Here is an 18,384-nt window from a genome sequence, read left to right as displayed (position 1 = left end):
AGAAAGGCCACATAACTTTCTAAAAGTGTGTTTATGTTATACAACCAAATCCCTGCCTCAAGTTAATGTCTTAAATCCATTCTCCATGTAGACTCCATTTTGGTGTATCTAAAAATCAAACAGCTAAATGTTTCTTCTCACATCTTTCATTTGCTCTCCTCAGGATAGCCTAAATGCTTTCACACCATACAAAGCCCTTCTGTGGTCCAGCCCTGCCCACTTTTCTAGCCCATCCCTGGGCTGCTCTATAAACACTTGTGCATGCTGTTTGTTACCTCTGACAAGGTTTTAGAGTGGGAATTTGGGGCCAAAATATTCCCTCTGCCTACCAACTACCCTGTTGCCTGTCTACCTACTTACTCCTTAAAACTTATACCACATTATTTATAATTAAATATGAGTCTGCCTTTCCCACTAGATCAAACTCTTAAGGCAGATACTGGTATGGTATTTATATTTTTTTCCTAGGGGCGTAGTACAATGACTATTTGGGAAAGTATGAATGAGTGGCTTTAGTGCTAAGGTGATAAGAAAATTAGTAAAGGGATTAGCACCAGATAAAATAAGCAAGAAAAGACTTCTTAAAGAAGGTGACTTTATTGGAATAAATAATTGGAATAAATTTTTTTCTGCATGGTCTCCTTTAGCCCCACTCTCCTAAAGTAACCATATTAAAAGTTTATAGCCTTCCCTAATTTTTAATAGATTGTTATACAGATTCATAAAAATACAACATATCAAGGTTTTTTTTTTTCCTTTTTGAAACAGAAATGAGATCATATTATGCATTCCATCCTTGGTATATGACTTACTCTGATATTTAATCTTTCAGTTTGTGTCATTTAAAAAATTCTGCCCATGAATCGCTAGACTAATTTCTTAGCCTAATAATGAGTTCTGAACAATACTTTGAAAAACACCATATTAAATCCCTGGAAGATTGGTCCACGAACAAGCTTCACGTGGGACAGTTGCATGAAAAATTAAACCAATTTTATGAAAATTACCTTAGGTTTTGATTTAAGACAGCTGACCATTGTAATTCTTTCTACATTTCTCTCTTTTCTACTTGCATAACAAGTGGCTGCCCCTTAGAACTATACCCCAACAATGGGGGTTTTTGTTTGTTTTGAGACAGGCTCTTGCTCTGTCACCTAGGCTGGAGTACAGTGGCTTAGATCATGGCTCCAGCATTGACCTCCTAGGCTCAAGTGATCTTCCTGCCTCATCCTCCCAAGTAGCTGAGACTAGAGGTGCTCACCACCACACCAGGCTAATTTTTTTTTGTAGACCACTGTGTCTTGCTATGTTGCTCAGGCTGGTCTTGAATTGCTGGCCTTAAGTAGTCCTTCCACCTCCACCTCCCAAAGTTCTGGGATTACACGTGGAACCACTGGCCAGCATGAGAATTTATTTAGCCCAGCTTATACTCTCTTTTCTTTCTCCACAAGTGGAATTCTATTCCCTGGGTGTTATTTACAAACTCTTCCACTCTCAAAAATACTTATACCTGCAACTATTAAATGCCAAAATCTCTACTGCATTGATCTTAGACTACACAGTACACCAAAAAATGAGAAATATCTGTGCAAGAAGAAAATGCAAAATACAAACAACAGTGAAAATAAAAACATCATATTCCATTCCTGATACAGTTTAGATATTTGTCCCCTCCAAATCTCATGTTAAAATTTGCTCTCCAACGTTGAGGTGGTCCAGTGGGAGGTGTTTGGGTCACTTCCCACCATCCATCTCATGGGGGTGGATCCCTCATGAAAGGCTTGATGGCCTCCCTGTGGTAATGAGTTCACACTGGCTCCCCTTCCCTTTCCACCAGGATTGGAAGCTTCCTGAGATCCTCCCAAAAGCAGATGCTGGTGTCATGCATCTCGTACAACCTGCAGAACCATGAGCCAAATAAACCTCTTTTCTTTATAAATCACCCAGTCTCAGATAGTCCTTTATAGCAATGCAAAAGCAGATTAATACAGTTCCTCCAAATCACACATAACACCTCCACGTCTATCTTTCCAGATCTTCTGTAGGCATACCAAACAAAATAAGATCATACTGAGGCTACTCTTTTGTACTCTGCTTTTTTCAATCACAGTCTCCACCTTTCCATTTCAGGGAATGTTCATCTTAACTAATACCAAAATCATACTCAAATTTTTCCTGTTGTTCCAAAAATGTCCCTTGGTGGTCATGTCCAAAATAGTATCCCATTTAGAGCCACACATTTGGTTGTTCCTTAAGTTTTTAAATCAAGTGCAGAGGTTTGCCAACTTTTTCTTTAAAGGGCCATATAGTAAATATTTTAGACTTTGAGGGCCACGTGATCTCTATTGCAGCTATTCAACTCTGCCCTTGTGTGTACTGTGATGTAATAATAAATACATATGTGTTCTCTGCTCCCATTTCTTTGTTCACAACTCCTGAAACCCTTGGAATCTCCTAAGTGCTAAGTGTCTTTTTGTATGCTACTAAGATGACTGATGACTGGGGGCTCCTGGATAGCCTCAGGATGGGGGTTTGCCTAGGAAAACCAATCATGTGATTAGATAGTTGGAAGTTTCAGTCCCTACCACCCACTCCCACCTCTGGAGAAGGGGAGAGGAACTGAAGGTTGAGTTGTTCACTAATGGCCAATGATTTAATCAATCATACCTACATGGTGAAGCCTCTATAAAAACCCATACATGTCTCTATGTGTCTCTTGCACATGGCCATTTTTGAATTGCATCTGTTTATAATGAATGGATAATAAGTAAAATGCTTTCCTGAGTTCCGTGAGCTGCTCTAGCAAATGATCAAACCTGAAAAGGGGGTTGTGGGAACCTCTTATTGTAGCCAAGTTAGACAAGTTGTGGGTAACCTGGGAACCTACTGCTTGTAATTGGTATCTGAAATGGGGAGAGTCTTGTGGGACTGAGCCCTTGACCTCTGCTGTCTGATATTATATCCAGGTAGATAGTGTGAGAATTGAGTTAAATCATAGGTCACCCAGCTGGTGTCAGAGAATTGGTTGTTGGGAGAGGAAACCCCCACACATACCTGACATCAGAAGTGAATCCTTACGCCTGTAATCCAAGCACTTTGGGAGGCCAAGGCGGGAGGACTGCTTGAGCCCGGGAGTTCAAGACCAGCCTGGGCAACAAAGTGAGACCCCATTTCCACTTTAAAAAAAAAAAAATTCAGAGTATCGTGAGTATGAGAATACAGTAGGAGAAAGCAGTTTGCGTTTTTTCCTATCTCACACCTTGTCCTTCAAAAGCAGGTGATAAACAGTATGTAAATAGGTGTGGCCATGTTCCAGTAAAACTTATGGTCACTGAAACTTGAAGTTCTTATAATTTTGATGTGTCACAAAATATTCTTTTGATTTTCTTCAACTATTTAGAAATGTAAAGTCATTCTTAGCTTAGAGGCAAACAAAAGTAGGCAGTGGCTTGTGGGCCTTAGTTTACCAACCCCTTGATCTAGCGCATTTCTTTTTTTTTTTTGAGATGGAGTCTCACTCCGTTGCCCCGGCTGGAGTGTAGTGGCGCGATCTGGGCTCACTGCAAGCTCTGCCTCCCAGGTTCACGCCATTCTCCTGCCTCAGCCTCCCAAGTAGCTGGGACTACAGGTGCCCGCCACCATACCCAGCTAATTTTTTGTATTTTTAGTAGAGGCGGGGTTTCACCATGTTAGCCAGGGTGGTCTCGATCTCCTGACCTCGTGATCCGCCTGCCTCGGCCTCCCAAAGTGCTGGGATTATAGGCGTGAGCCACTGCGCCCAGCCGCACATTTCTTTTTTTAATGTCACTGACTTGCCAAAGCAACTGGGCTGGTTGTCCCTGTGAAATAAAAATAAAATTCTAAGCCCCCTAAACTGGCTGAACAGACCAAGTAGACCCCAGAAAAACATGAAAAACTAAGATTTCCAAATATGACAAGATGATGGGTTGGTCCTGGTCTCCTTCCTTACTAACCAATATCAGACTTTTTCCCTAAAAGTTAAACAGAAACCAGCCCTGGAAAAACCAAGATTGGAAGACTTGCTCCTCTGCTGACTTCAGCCAACTGCCTGACATTATGACCAGCTCCCCTCCTTTTTTGCAGTTTCACCATGACAGCTGACCAGTTTCACGAGACATTCCTTCTTGTACTGAGGGCAGTTGCCACCCCCTCAGGCCTCATCAAGGCTGCCAAAAAAATACTCCTGGGATCCCCTCTCATTGTATATGTTTCTCATTCGATTTAGGCCCTTTGCACCATCCCCTCACTCAGCATCTTTAAGCCAGTTGATTGACCTCCTATGAGATACTTTTCTCCTCCTCTTCTAATCTAACCATAATTTACCGTAAACTCCTTAATGTAGCTACCATTTTGCCTTTTTTTTTTTTTTTTTTTTTTTTTCGAGATGGAGTCTGACTCTGTTGCCTGGGCTGGAGTGCAGTGGTACCATCTCGACTCACTGCAAGCTCCACCTCCCAGATTCACGCCATTCTCCTGCCTCGGCCTCCCGAGTAGCTGGGACTACGCCACCACTCCTGGCTAATTTTTTGTATTTTTAGTAGAGATGGGGTTTTACCGTGTTAGCCAGGAGGGTCTCGATCTCCTGACCTCGTGATCTGCCCGCCTCGGCCTCCTAAAGTGCAGGGATTACAGGCATGAGCCACTGCGCCTGGCCCTGTTTTGCCTTTAATAGGAGGTTAAAGCACCCAAAGACTGCATTGTCTTTACAGACACCTTTCTCTCACCTCATATAGACTTAAGGGAGACCCCTTTACCCACTAATGGATTCTTTCTCAAAAATTCTGCTGGCTTCCATTATGCAGCCTATGTGGTGGTCTCTCTGATGGGAACCACTGAATCAGGCCCCCAGCCAACTGCCTGATCTGCCCAACAAGCACAATTAGCATCCCCTCGCTTGGGCTTGCCTACTGGCAGGGATGAAACGGTTAATATTTATACAGACAGCATGTATGTCTTTGGAGTTGCCCGTGATTTTGGCATGCTCTAGAAACAGAGGATTTTTTACTTCCTCTGGACAACCTATTAAGAACAAATACTAGGCTGGGTGCAGTGGCTCACGCCTGTAATCCTAGCACTTTGGGAAGCCAAGGCAGGTGGATCACTTGAGGTTAGGAGTTTGAGACCAGCCTGACCAACATGGTGAAACCTCATCTGTATGAAAAACACAAAAATTAGCCAGACATGGTGGCATGCACCTGTAATCCCAGCTACGTGGGAGGCTGAGGCAGGAGAATCACTTGAGCCTGGGAGGTGGAGGTTGCAGTGAGCTGAGATCGCACCACTGCGTTCCAGCCTGGGCGACAGAGTAAGACTCTGTCTCAGAAAAACAAAAACAAGAGACTGTTTTGTTTCTCTTAGATGCCATTCAGGCTCATTGAGCCCTAGCCGTTATCGTAGTCCAGGGACATTTCTCTGACAAGACAGAAGAGAGCGAAGGCAACCACCTAGTGGATGCAGCAGCTAAAGCTGCCACCCAGCAAGTGGCTCCTTCCAGAGTTACATGTACTCAACCCACTCCTCCTCCTCCTCCCCCTCCCCACCCCTCCTTGCTCTTCCTTCTTCCTTGCTCCCCTCCCCATCTGAAGACCTTTCCAGACTCATTTTCACAAAAGACAGTCTTGGAGTCTGGAAGAGGGAAATGGATGAAACAAAATTGCATTTTGTTCCAGACAAAATTACAGGAAGGTCCAAATGGACATCCAGTCCTACCCAGCACCCTGCAAAGACAAACAACCTTCATACATAATCTGACCCATTGGAATCCAGACAAAATGATTCAGCAGGATAGACAGTACTACTGTACAGTGGCTCTCTCCAGCTCTTGCCCCTCAGCTATATAAACTTTGCCATATCTACCCTCAGTATAACCCAGGTGAACTGAAGCTCCCTCCAGGACAGTTTCCTCTCCCCAGGGTCCCTTAACCATGTGACAACTTGATTTCGTTTAGTTACCACCATCCCACGGATTAAATTTTGTTCTTCTAATGGTTGACATGTATTCTCATTGAGGTAGGTCTTTCACCTGTAAACAAGCAACAGCTATGGTGGTGGCCAAAATGCTGCTTCAGAAAAACCATTCCTATCTAGGGTGTTCCCACTGAATTCCACAGCGACAGAGGCACTCATTTTACCTGCCAAATACTAGAACAAGTTTTTAAAATCTGCCCTTTTATAGCACTTTCACTGTGCCTACTACCCCCAGTCCTCTGGGCTAGTTGAACAGTCTAATGGGATCATTGAAAGCTAGCTGGCAAAGTTACAGAAACTCAACCTGTCCTTGCCTGAAGCTCTCCCATTAGCATTACTGATTCTGCAGTCCACTCCCACCAGTAAATGTCAGCTCTCCCCTTTTGAAATTGTTATTGGTTGGTCTGTGCACTTAGACCAGGAAATATTTTCTCCTGCCCAATTACAGGAGGGAACTTTAGGCTTATTGCCAGGGGCTTGTTAAAGCTATAAAGATCAATCACTGCAGGTTGTAGAATCTTTTTACAGGTTCCCGTCAGGCTGTAAACTCCAGTATTACCACCTCCAGCTTGGTGATGACAAGTAATGGAAGAGACATCAGTTAAAATACTTCCTCCAGCCTACTGATGGGTGCTATTAATTAATCCTTGTGCTGCTAAGTTACAGAGATTGACTCTTGGACGCACATGTCTCATCTGAAAACAACCCTTGCTGAATCTTGGAAGTTGGTGCCAGTCTCTACACGAGACTTCAGTTAACCAGAGCCTCATCTTTAGACCCAGAAAAAGGCAATAGTCAACATAAACTGCTTTCGTGAGACCCAGGGCCAGGACTGTATTCAAAGACACTGGGTCTCATTTAATAATTTGCGTCTATCTAAATTAATAGAATTTGTTCCATGCCTTTCTACTAGATGACTTCAATGTTTAGCTACCCGTGTGCTTCCTCTTCCTGTCTTTATCAGAACTGAGCACGGCTTATGCCCTCCACTCCTGAGGACATCATTGCTCTGTTCCTATAGTGAGGTGTTCTCTTACTTAAGGACAGTCCCTAAAGTTGTCAGATAATCCCCTTGGATTTGTATGGGATTTGTGGTTTTTCCCTTGGTTCAGTTTTCTGAATTGTTAAATGGCTGTTCCCTCCATTCCTTTTACTCTCATACCCGTACTGTCCCCTTTCCCTCTCTTTGCGATTGTCCCTCTGTCTTATCTCAATGCAGAGAATGGCATGATAACACTTTAGTTAAGCTGTCCCAAATGTTGCTAGTAGAAGGAAACCTATTGGATTGCTGGATTTGCCAACAACTTCCCTGATCCATTAATAATAGATATGTGCCATGGGTAATATCTGTCATTGACTTCTCAGATGTCCCTAATGTCACCACTTACCCAGACCAACCCCTTTCCCTGTTGACTTTCTAGGTCCAATTGCTTCAAAGCCCAGATATTGTCACCCCTTGTTTTGATTTGTCCCGTGTTTTTAACATTGGAAACCCATTCTTTGCCATGGGACCTTCTTTGTTGTTGTTGTTGTTGTTGTTCTTTGGGTTTTTTATGTTTTTTTGAGACTGAGTCTTGCTCTGTTATCCAGGCTGGAGTGCAGTGGTGAGATCTCTCCTGCCTCAGCATCCCAAGAGCTGGGATTACAGGCATCTGCCACCATGCCCAGCTAATTTTTGTATTTTTAGTAGAGACTGGATTTCACTGGTTGGCCAGGCTGGTCTTAAACTCCTGACCTCAAGTGATCCACCTGCCTCAGCCTCCCAGAGTGCTGGGATTACAGACGTGAGCCACTGCACCCGGCCTACCATGGGACCTTCTTGACCTATGAACTACTAGATGGACAAGTGTCATCTACATCAGATAAATAAAGTTAAAAATATATCCCTACAGTGCCCACCATATTTACATTTAACATAAGTGAGTGGATTCTGGAAAGCTTGCAAGAGAAATGGCCCGTGGTTTAGTTTGGTGATGTCAGCACTCCTCATGAATGCATCTGCTAATTAAGACACCCTCAGGAGTATCACTTGTGCCCCCCATTCAGGCCCTGTGTTTGTATGTGGCATAGGGTCTGATCCACCTGCACAGCTTTGGGCACACTGTTGTCTCGGCAGCCTACAGTTAGAAGGTTCATGCTTGCTGCGATATTTTGTAAACCCCCGTATCCTTACACAAACTTACAGAAGGACCCCCTTTCTCTCCATTATTAAACTAAAAGGTCTATGTTGGCAGGGTATGAAAATGATACAGATGAAAGCATCCTGGGAATATTAATTCCGAGTGTTGGGATTTATGTCAGTAAGGATATGATTTGAAAAGTCTCTGCCGCTATTAGTCAGATTGTTGCGGGATTTAGGAGTGTGAGAGAGACCTCGGGTTGAAACAGGAGAATCTTCTATCGAGTGCACTCAGGCCCAGCAGACTCAGGTCCAAAGACTGAGCCCGAAACAAAGACAGCACTTGACTTTTATACACACTTCACAAAAGGGGGTGGGCTAGCTTGAAGCAAGCTTACAGTGGTGTGAAAGCAGGGATACAGAGGCAGGACAAACTCAGGATTGCTCATGACTGTTGCCAAGCAACCCAGGTGCCCGTTATCTAGGTTTGCCTAGGCACGGGCTTATCCCATAACCTTCGCTCTGGTGCCCAGGCAACTGTAGTTCAGGCCTACTCAGGCTTCTCGTGACCTTTGTTGTACTTCTTAGATAAAACAGAATACTTGAAGTTACTAGTTACAGAGAACAAGAATCTATAAACTCATACCATAAAACAAAGGAAAATTTGTTTTTCTTCTCCCTATGTTGAGGGAGTGCCGGGAGAGTCTCCAGAACACATTAGATACTATTTTCAAGACTTTTCCTGGGTCTGGGGTTTGCCTGTTGCTGCCTCTGGGACAAGTCAGTCTAATACAGGAAAACTTATTTCTCTATCTTTTAAATTTTATTTTTCTTTAATTTCCCACCTTAAGGTAGCTGCAGACGCTGCAAAAAGCCTTGTAGCTCAAAAAAAGTCTCTAAACTCCTTGGCTCAAGTAGTACTAGATAATACAATTGCTGTGGATTTTCTCCTAGCCAAACAAGGAGTTGTTTGGCCCATACCTCCTGTTACATTAAGTACTTCAGGTGAAATAGAAACTGTTAGATGCCGGGCGCAGTGGCTCACGCCTGTAATCCCAGCACTCTGGGAGGCTGAGGTGGGCAGATCACAAGGTCAGGAGATCGAGACCATCCTGGCTAACATGGTGAAACCCCGTCTCTACTAAAAATACAAAAAATTAGCCGGGTGTGGCGGCAGGCACCTGTAGTCTCAGCTACTCGGGAGGCCGAGGCAGGAGAATGGCGTGAATCTGGGAGGCGAAGCTTGCAGCAAGCCGAGATGGCACCACTGCATTCCAGCCTGGGCGACAGAGCGAGACTCCGTCTCAAAAAAAAAAAAAAAAAAAAAAAAGACACTGTTAGAGAGACTATCCAAACAAGCTTAAATGGTTACAAGAGCTATGAACTACTAATCCCCTCAATGATCTATGTAGTTGGCTTCCAGCTGGCCTGGGAAATCCCTTTCAAGCTGCTAAGTGTTTGTCATATTCATAGTCTCCATCATACTTTCTTTCTTAACATTTAAATTACTTATGATAGGACTGCAAGAAGTCCCCTGTTAAAACCAGAATTATGATGGCTCAGTGCGTAGAACTTACAGGCAAGTTAATTTGGTAGCCATTCCTTTTGGCTCTTATATCTCTTATACCTTACAGGTTAATGAGTGCCTGCCATCTCTGTATTCCTGCCTGATCTAGGATGTCCAGTTGGCTATCGTAGGGATGGATCTGGGACAGGTAGCCACACCATCCTGGCAATGACATGGGACAAAATAAAGATTTGGCTATTGGTGCTGCCTGCAGCAGATCGTGGCTAAAATGGGGAAACATGAAATAAGTAAATTTCTAAGCACCCCCCTGCCCCACCTGACTGACTGGATGGACACTACCTTGGCCAAGGAAAACTTTGAAAGCTAAGTTTTCCAGCCATGATAAGATGAGAGGTTGGTCACATCTCAGTACACCCCCTTCCTCACTCACCAATACCACACTTTTTTTGTAAGCGTTAAATAGAAACCAGCCCTGGAACAGAAACAAGACTCACTCCTCTGCTGACTTCAGCCAACCATCTGACACCACAGCCAGACTCCCCTTTTTTGTGGTTTCGACACGATAGCTGACCAGTTTCACCGCGCATTCCTTCCTGACAAATGACCACCAGTCACAGACTAGTTCTGGCTGGTTTACTCAGGCTGTGCACCTTTTGACATATAAAGCTTAATTTTACTGTATTTTAATGTTAAGTCTCCACCCCAAAGTGAACATGGGGTTTGTGTAACATGTATGTTTGCTTATCATACATGCATGAGTCCACCTTTCATGAATATACATAGCTCCTCCTATAACCTGTTAAGTATGTACGTTAGCCAGCCCATTTAGTGTAAAACTCCTGTTCCCCACTTCTTCCCTTGAAATGATTGCTTTTGTTCTGAGCCTAAGGCTCAGCTTCCCAGCCTGCAAGTTGCACCTCAATATAAGAAATAAAGCTCTTCCCTAATGTATAGATCTCATGATTTTAAGTCAACACCCTACAGAAAGTCCTATCTCCTGGCTTTGTCTGTTTGCTAAATAGTAGTGTCATTGAGCTTGTTCTCTAATCCCCTGTATTTGCTATAAACTCGGGGTTATATCTAAAGACTAGCAATATGTTAAAAAACAAATTGTGCCCTATTTGCTGTCCCTTTGTATCCCTAGATCATAGGTAACAGTGATGTGACACGATTCAGTGAGCCCAAACACTGAGGCTTCAACTTAAGAGTTGTGGTTTTCTCCTGGTTACAAACAGCGCCGTTTTCTACTCTTACTTTGTTTTGAAAACGAAAACTCAATATTTGAAGAACTCTTAAATAATAAAGTAGGTGCTGCTTTTCAAGCCAGCTATTTGAAGAAAATTAATGAAAAAGAAACATTACTGATCTATATAAGGTGACATGCTACTGAATGTATGAATCCTTCAGTTTTCTGCCCTAATCGAAAGAAGTAATTTTCCACTTTGCCTTGTTTGTCTTCCTGTTGTTCCCTCCCACCCGTATCTCTTACTTTCTTAGCTTTTCAAGCTACTTACTATCTTTAGCTGGATCTGGCTAGACATTGGTTTTCATACAGTATTTGTCTACTTTGTTTGAGTTTACATGCCAATAGGCATACGTCTAATACAAGACTTTTAATTTAAAAGATACTATTGTCAACCTCAAATAACCAAAAAGGTCAGAATCTAGTTTACAGAGTTTATTCAAGCACAACAGTTGAGGACTGCAGCCCAGGACACACTTCCAAGTTGCCCTGGGGAGTGCTCCAGAGAACAAAAGAGAGGCTCAAATTTTTAAAGGACAAATCAAAAGCGGGGGGCGGCGGGGGGGCGCGGTTACAAAAATTGTTAATCAGGGATTCTCATTGGTTTACAGAAATAACATTGGTTAGTGATTGGCTATGTATTGTTGAACTATAGGGTGTATGGCATTTTAGGACCACTTGGCGTCAGTCTAGAGCCCACATAGCAAGTGGCTTCAAGAAGTAATTTAGCTCAAAGGGGAGTGAGCTTGGACTGCTGTGAACATTTTAAATGCCTTTCTGGGCCTGATAATTTAAAGGTGCTTGCATTTCTCAGATACAAGGTTTTTGTTTCTCACTATCCCTTAACATAGATAAGAACATTTTGAACAAATTAAATAAATAGGATTTTGAACGGCTTTGTTTTCATGATTACATCATGAGTCTTAATGTTCAAAACATACTGACTCACATTTGGCTATTTGATAATGCATTCTTGGATCGGGATCCTTAAACACTTAAGGTGGTGTGACAGTATGGCTAAAGCTGATGCAAATTCCATTTGTTGTTGGCATGTTACAGTGTTTGTAATAACAGTGGTCCCAATTACATGTTAATAGGACTTTTAATTTGCAAAATGCTTTCATATTCATTTTTGGTTTTGAGCCACATTTTGTTGCTGGAAGGAGAAAGTTTATGCCCGCCCTACTAGTGAGAAAACTGAGGCTCAGAAAGACTCACTTATTTGTTGCGGGTGAGCTGTGACTCTCTGGGCCAGCAGTGCGAGGGTACAAGAATTTACCAAGACTGGCCGGGCATGGTGCCTCATGCCTGTAATCCCAGCATTTTGGGAGGCCAAGGTGGGTGCAGCTCCTGAGGTCAGGAGTTCAAGACCAGCCTGTCCAACATGGCAAAACCCTGTCTCTACTAAAAATACAAAAAATCAGCTGGGTGTGGTGGTGGGTGCCTATAATCCCAGCTACTTGGGAGGCTGAGACAGGAGAATTGCTTGAACCCGGGAGGTGGAGGTTGCAGTGAGCCGAGATTGTGCCACTGCACTGTAGCCTGGGCGATAGGGTGAGACTCCATCTTAAAAAGAAAAAAAAAAAAAGACTATGATGATGCCAAAGTGTGGAAGGATGGTGGGTGGTCAGCTGCGATTACCACTGTCTACATCTGCATGGCCTTTAAGCACTTCTCACTGCACTTGGGTCAAGGGACTTTTGAAGGAGTCTTCCTGCATTTCTGTCTGCCCAGATAAACCCAGAGACTATACTGGGACATAGGACCTGCTTCCCTCATCAGCCAGGACCTATAGACCTGACTCATCCGTCATTTCCCCCATCCCAAATCTCAAATCCCCAAGCAGAATATCCTGTCACTCTGGCCTGCCTTCAGCAAAAATCCATCAAGTTGAGCAAACCCAGAATCTTCCCTCACCTTTGATGTTTCCTCTTAGTAATTTTTCTTTTTTTTTTTTTTATTAATTTTTTTTTGGCACACAAAACAATAAACATTTTCTAAAAATACAAACAAAAAGATGCGTATCAAACATGTTAGGAAGGTTGCACATGGGAAGACGGGGAATAGAAATGGGGAGTGGGAATTAAAGAAAATGAATGAGAGAGGGACTTTGTATGGATCAATGATAATAACTCAATCCTCTATTTGACAAAGAAGAAGGAGAAGGAAGAGGAAGAAAAAGAAAGTGGGATAAAGGATCAGAAAGGGAGGAAAATAGAAAAAATTAGAGTATGACTCCAGGGTAGACCTGTTTTGTTGTCACTGGGTTGGTTGGTTGGTTTGTCTGTTGTATTTTTCATATGTTTCGCCATGTTGGCCAGGCTGGTCTCAAACTCCTAGCCTGAAGTGATCAACCCGCCTCGGCCTCCCAGAGCGCCGGGACTACAGGTGTGAGCCACCACGTCCCGCCCCCACATTGCTTCTGGCCTCCGTGGTAGACCTCCCAGACGGGGCGGTCGGGCAGAGGCGCTCCCCACATCCCAGACGGGGCAGCCGGGCAGAGGCGCTCCTCACTTCCCAGACGGGGCGGCCGGGCAGAGGCGCTCCTCAATTCCCAGACGGGGCGGCCGGGCAGAGGCGCTCCTCACTTCTTCCCAGACGGGGCGGCCGGGCAGAGGCGCTTCTCACTTCCCAGAGGATGGGTGGCCGGGCAGAGGTGCTCCTCACTTCCCAGACGATGGGTGGCCGGGCAGAGGCGCTCCTCACTTCCCAGACGGGGCGGCCAGGCAGAGGTGCTCCTCACTTCCCTATTGTTTCAAATGCCTGGAATACTCTGTTCACTGTCTCTTAAATTTTCTAAACTCCCATTCACTTTCAAGGTATGTCTTATTGGTGGAGCAGACATTCCTGGGGACCAACTTGGCAGAAATTAGAATGAGAACATACCAAGAAGCTGAAACTTGGCAGAAATAATGTAGGGAGTCTTGGTAATCAGCTGCCTACCACCACCGCAAATTTTGAGATTCTCCTCCTGCTAAAAGCTAAATGATATGTATTTTCAATAAGGGATGCATTTTTCTTCTTGCCTGTGACCAATCACAGTCTGATTTCATATCTTGTTGTTCCCCATGTTCCCTTATAGTCTACAGCAGAACAGAGCTTCCTGTTGCATCCAGTATTTTAAAGACAAGTGTCTGTACCATAGCTGAGTCTGGCGTCTTCTGACCCCCCCCTTCCTTACACTGTCTGCCCTCAGTATCAGCAGGAGATTGGTTCCAGGACCTCCTGCAGATACCAAAACCCTTGGATGTTCCAATCCCTTACATAAAATGGCATGGTGTTTGCCTGTAACCTGTGCGTATCCTCATGTATGCTTTAAATCATGTCTAGATTACTTAAAATACCTAATTTGATGTAAATGCTATGTAAATGGTTTTTATACCTTACTGTGCTTTTATTTATATTATTTTTGATTGTTGTGTTGTTATTTTTATTTTCTAATATTTTCAATTGACCTGTGGTTGGCTGAATCTGCAGATCCAGATCCCAGAGATACAGAGGGCCAATTGTTCTTCTCTACAGCAGCGGGAACAGCCTGTAGCTCTTTATAAGCACTGTGCTCTTTCCCATCTTGAAGGCTTTGCTCCCACTGCTTCCTCTTTCTGCAGTTACCTCTCTTCCACTGGATAATAGTCACTCATCCTTTAAGATTCAGTTCAATGATGACTTCTTTCTGGAAGCCTCTTCTGAGCCAGCCACCAGACTAGGTTGGGTGTTCCTCTTCTGTGTCCCATAGTACCAGTGTTTACTTCTAATATTTCATAATTGTCTGATAATGGATCTGCCTTACCAGTTCTGCAGTGAGTTTCTTGGAAGCAGGAATTATATCCTATTCATCTTTGTATCCCATGTTTCTAGCACAGTAGTTGACAAGTGGTAGGCACTTGGATATTGTTTGAGTAGATGAGTGTGTGAACAAAAAGTTTAGTAACAGAAGCTTTTTATTTAAGTACAAGTTTCAAGTAGAGACTCAATAATTAATCAGTGACTTTTGCTTTCTACAGATATTGGTATCAACTTGACTGACCCTATGTTCAGAGGAATTTATAGGGGGGTTCAAAAGCATCAAGGTAAATATTTCCTTTATTAAGGTGAATAGTTTCTCTGTGAAGACAAATTTTCTGCCTCAGGAGATCTTGAAAAGCATAATTCAAGCTGGGCCTTGTGGCTCACACCTGTAATCTCAGCACTTTGGGAGTCTGAGGCAGGAGGATTGCCTGGGCTCAGGAGTTCAAGACCAGCCTGGGCAACATAATCCGCTCTTAAAATTGAAATAATGAAGAACTCATGGCCTGGTGCAGTGGCTCACGCCTGTAATCCCAGCACTTTGGGAGGCCGAGGCAAGCGGATCACCTGAGGTCAGGAGTTCGAGACCAGCCTGGCCAACACAGTGAAACCCCATCTCTACTAAAAATACAATAAAATTAGCTGGGTGTGGTGGCGAGCACCTGTAATCCCAGCTACTTGGGAGGCTGAGGCATGAGAATCGCTTGAACCCAGGAGGTGGAAGTTGCGGTGAGCCAAGACCACACCATTGCACTCCAGCCTGGGCAACAAGAACGAAACTCCGTCTCAAAAAAAAAAGAACTCATTATGCATTTTGGATAAAACTATAAACAAAGTGAAACACATTTATTGATAAATCATGATCATGAACATTTATAATAAAGTTTAATTAAGGTCTTCTTACCTGTAGAAGTTTATAATTTCAAATATAAAACTTCAAATAGCAATTTGCACAAAAGCTAAAAGAAAAAAAGTCAAATTTTTGTCTGCCAGGTTTTCATAATCAGAAAGTTTATGAAAGTTTATCTTTTACAGATGACTTACAGGATGTAATAGGGAGAGCTGTCGAGATTGGTGTTAAAAAGGTAACATCCATTTTGTTATTCTTGAGATTTTTAAAATTCATTTTTTAACTAAATTTTAGTTAAAATTTTGCAGAGTGGAAAGGAACAAACCAATGCCACAGTTGGGGTACATATTGTCTACTTGTGATATTAGAAAGTTAATTGAAACAAAACATCAAAATACTCTGTTCATAGCAATTTAAGTTACACAAATCTCATGTATAGTTTTTATATATGATAAATGGCAAAACCTCTTTGAAAAAAAATTTTTTAAACCTGTGTGAATTACCAGGCTTAAGAGGCAACTTTTAATCAATTTTATAATATAATTTAGCATTTGTCAGAATTAAGCAATAATCAAAAAGACATGTACCTGACACCAAGTGTAGCTATTTATAGTTTGGGTATACCATTTAAATAACGGAGTAATACTTTAATTTTTACAGTAATAAAATGTCCACGGCTTTTTAGAGAGTTCTAGTAAGCAAATGAATAGATATTTCTTTAAATTAGCTTTAAAACAGAGAGCTAGCCCACACATACACTAAGAAATAAGGTTAAATTCCATAGTATGCTACCAGGACACTGTGTAGCTACTACCTCCAAGATGAATAACTTGTTTTGGAAAGTGACACTGCTGACTAAATGAGTTTTGCAGTCTCCAACTAAACTTTTATTTGTTATTATTCACAAATAATATGAAAAGATAAAAGTTACATTAATTTCTCATTATGCAATCACTCTGCTTGGTAAATCAGTTTAAACAATGCTTTTCTGCAGACTCTGAAATACTAAGCTCCTAAATTTTCATGTGTTAGCCGTAATTTAATCTTAATGTTTATTCACACACACACACACACACACAGACACACACACTTAGGAATGACAGAACTGAAGTGATTTTTACTTGGACATGGTTCCAAACTGAAATTTAATTCAATACCTTGCATTTATATTGTAGTAGTTAAAAGCATAGTTAGGGCATAACAAACGTGGTATCCAGCCCATGCTTCATTTTTCATAGCTTTATAACCTGGGGTTTTTTATCTCACTAGACTTCAGTTTTCTCATCTGTAAAATGAGAATGGTAATAGTACTTAATAGAGTTGTTATGAAGGCTAAATAAAATATTGAATGTAAAGCATTTGGTATTATACCTGGCATAAACAACCTTCGTTATGTGTATGATGGAAGCCACCACCATGAGATCATCATTATCGTTTTCTTATACACTGGGAGAGGAGATGATGCCCTCTTGTCTTGCTGTTGTTTTTCAACTATTTAGAAAAGTTATAGGTAAAATAAAAAGTATACTTGGTTAGTATTTTATGTAATTTAAATACTGGATGTAGGCATCTGTTCTAGTATTAAAGTTTTAGGTATGTTAGTAACAAGAAAGTTTTCCCAATATTTTTATTAATGTCTTTTTTTTTTTTTTCCTGGAGGCAGAGTCTTGCCCTATCCCCCAGGCTGCAGTGCAGTGGCACGATCTTCGCTCACTGCAACCTCTGCCTCCTGGGTTCAAGTGATTCTCCTGCCTCAGCCTCCCAAATAGCTGGGTCTACAGGGGCCTGTCACCACGCCTGGCTAATTTTTGTATTTTCAGTAGAGACGGGGTTTCGCCATGTTGGCCAGGATGGTCTCGAACTCCTGACTGCAGGTGATCCGTCCACCTCAGCCTCCCAAAGTGCTGGGATTATAGGCGTGAGCAACTGCGCCCTGCCTTACATCTTCCGTTTTACAGATAGTCAAGGATTTAATTATGGCTATATGTTTCCTGAACGGATATGCAATATCTAATCATATTAAAGATTTAAATAGCTATATGAAAAGATCTATTTATCATTTGCAATTCTACCTTCGTTTTGTGTTTTCTCCCTAAGTTGTACCTAGAATGAATTCATCATTTTAGTGAGACTTTTGAAGTATGCTTTACAAAAACATACATCATTGTGCTTGAATCACGTCTTTAGAAGAATGTGCCCCTTACGCAGCACTGCTTCAGTGCTCTCACTATCAACACATAACTCTTTAGTGACATTTTCATTTTAACAGATTAGGAAAGATGGCATTCTAATTACCAGGTGGACTCTAATGGGTCTATGTAGAAGTATGCTTATTTGCCAAAAGCCGTACGTTTTCCTACACAGAATTCATTAGCATGCATTAACGGACTGATCTCAAACCTTTTGCTCTCACATCCCCTTCACATTCTTTGTTATTGAGGACCCCCAAAGAGCTTTTGTTTGTGTGAGTCTTACCTACTGATATATACTATATTAAAAAGTAAAACAAAAAATTTTAAATATTCCTTTTAAAATAAGAAACTACTGGATAACATAAATAGCATATTTTTATGAAAAATAAGTATATTCCAGAACAAAAAAATTAGCAACATGAGTACGGTTGTATGTTTTTTCAAATCTCTAATGACTGTGTTACTAGAAGCCTGCTGAATTTTCATATCTTTTTCTGTAGTCAGTCTCTGGTGGTATCACACATAGTGTAGCTTCTTGAATACCTTGTGGACACTTGCAGTAGAGTGAGAGTGAAAAAGACAAAGTATCTTATTATTATTATGAAAATAGTTTTGACTTCACATACCTACTGGGAGTTACCAGACTACACTTGGAGAACTGTTGAATCAATCAACACT

At 42.1% G+C, this 18,384-nt stretch overlaps 1 protein-coding gene across 5 annotated transcripts in view; it reads left to right on the top strand.

Annotated features, from left to right (window-relative positions):
* The window catches only part of TATDN1 (TatD DNase domain containing 1), a 61,669-nt gene that overhangs the window by 1,414 nt on the left and 41,871 nt on the right, over positions 1–18,384 (top strand). For 3 of the 5 annotated variants that reach the window (XM_030795154.1, XM_003256189.3, XM_030795155.1), the window contains exons 2-3: positions 14,883–14,948; positions 15,700–15,749. In XM_030795154.1, the coding sequence (XP_030651014.1) occupies positions 14,883–14,948; positions 15,700–15,749 (116 nt within the window). The remainder of the gene's footprint in view (positions 1–14,882; positions 14,949–15,699; positions 15,750–18,384) is intronic. The other 2 variants (XM_030795157.1, XM_030795156.1) reach the window with 1 other exon arrangement.

The sequence above is a fragment of the Nomascus leucogenys genome, chromosome 16 (assembly GCF_006542625.1).
Source record: "Nomascus leucogenys isolate Asia chromosome 16, Asia_NLE_v1, whole genome shotgun sequence".
NCBI classification, from domain to species: Eukaryota; Metazoa; Chordata; class Mammalia; order Primates; family Hylobatidae; genus Nomascus; species Nomascus leucogenys.
The sequence above is the reverse complement of the archived record's forward strand: the minus strand, read 5'-3'. Positions and strand labels throughout refer to the sequence as shown.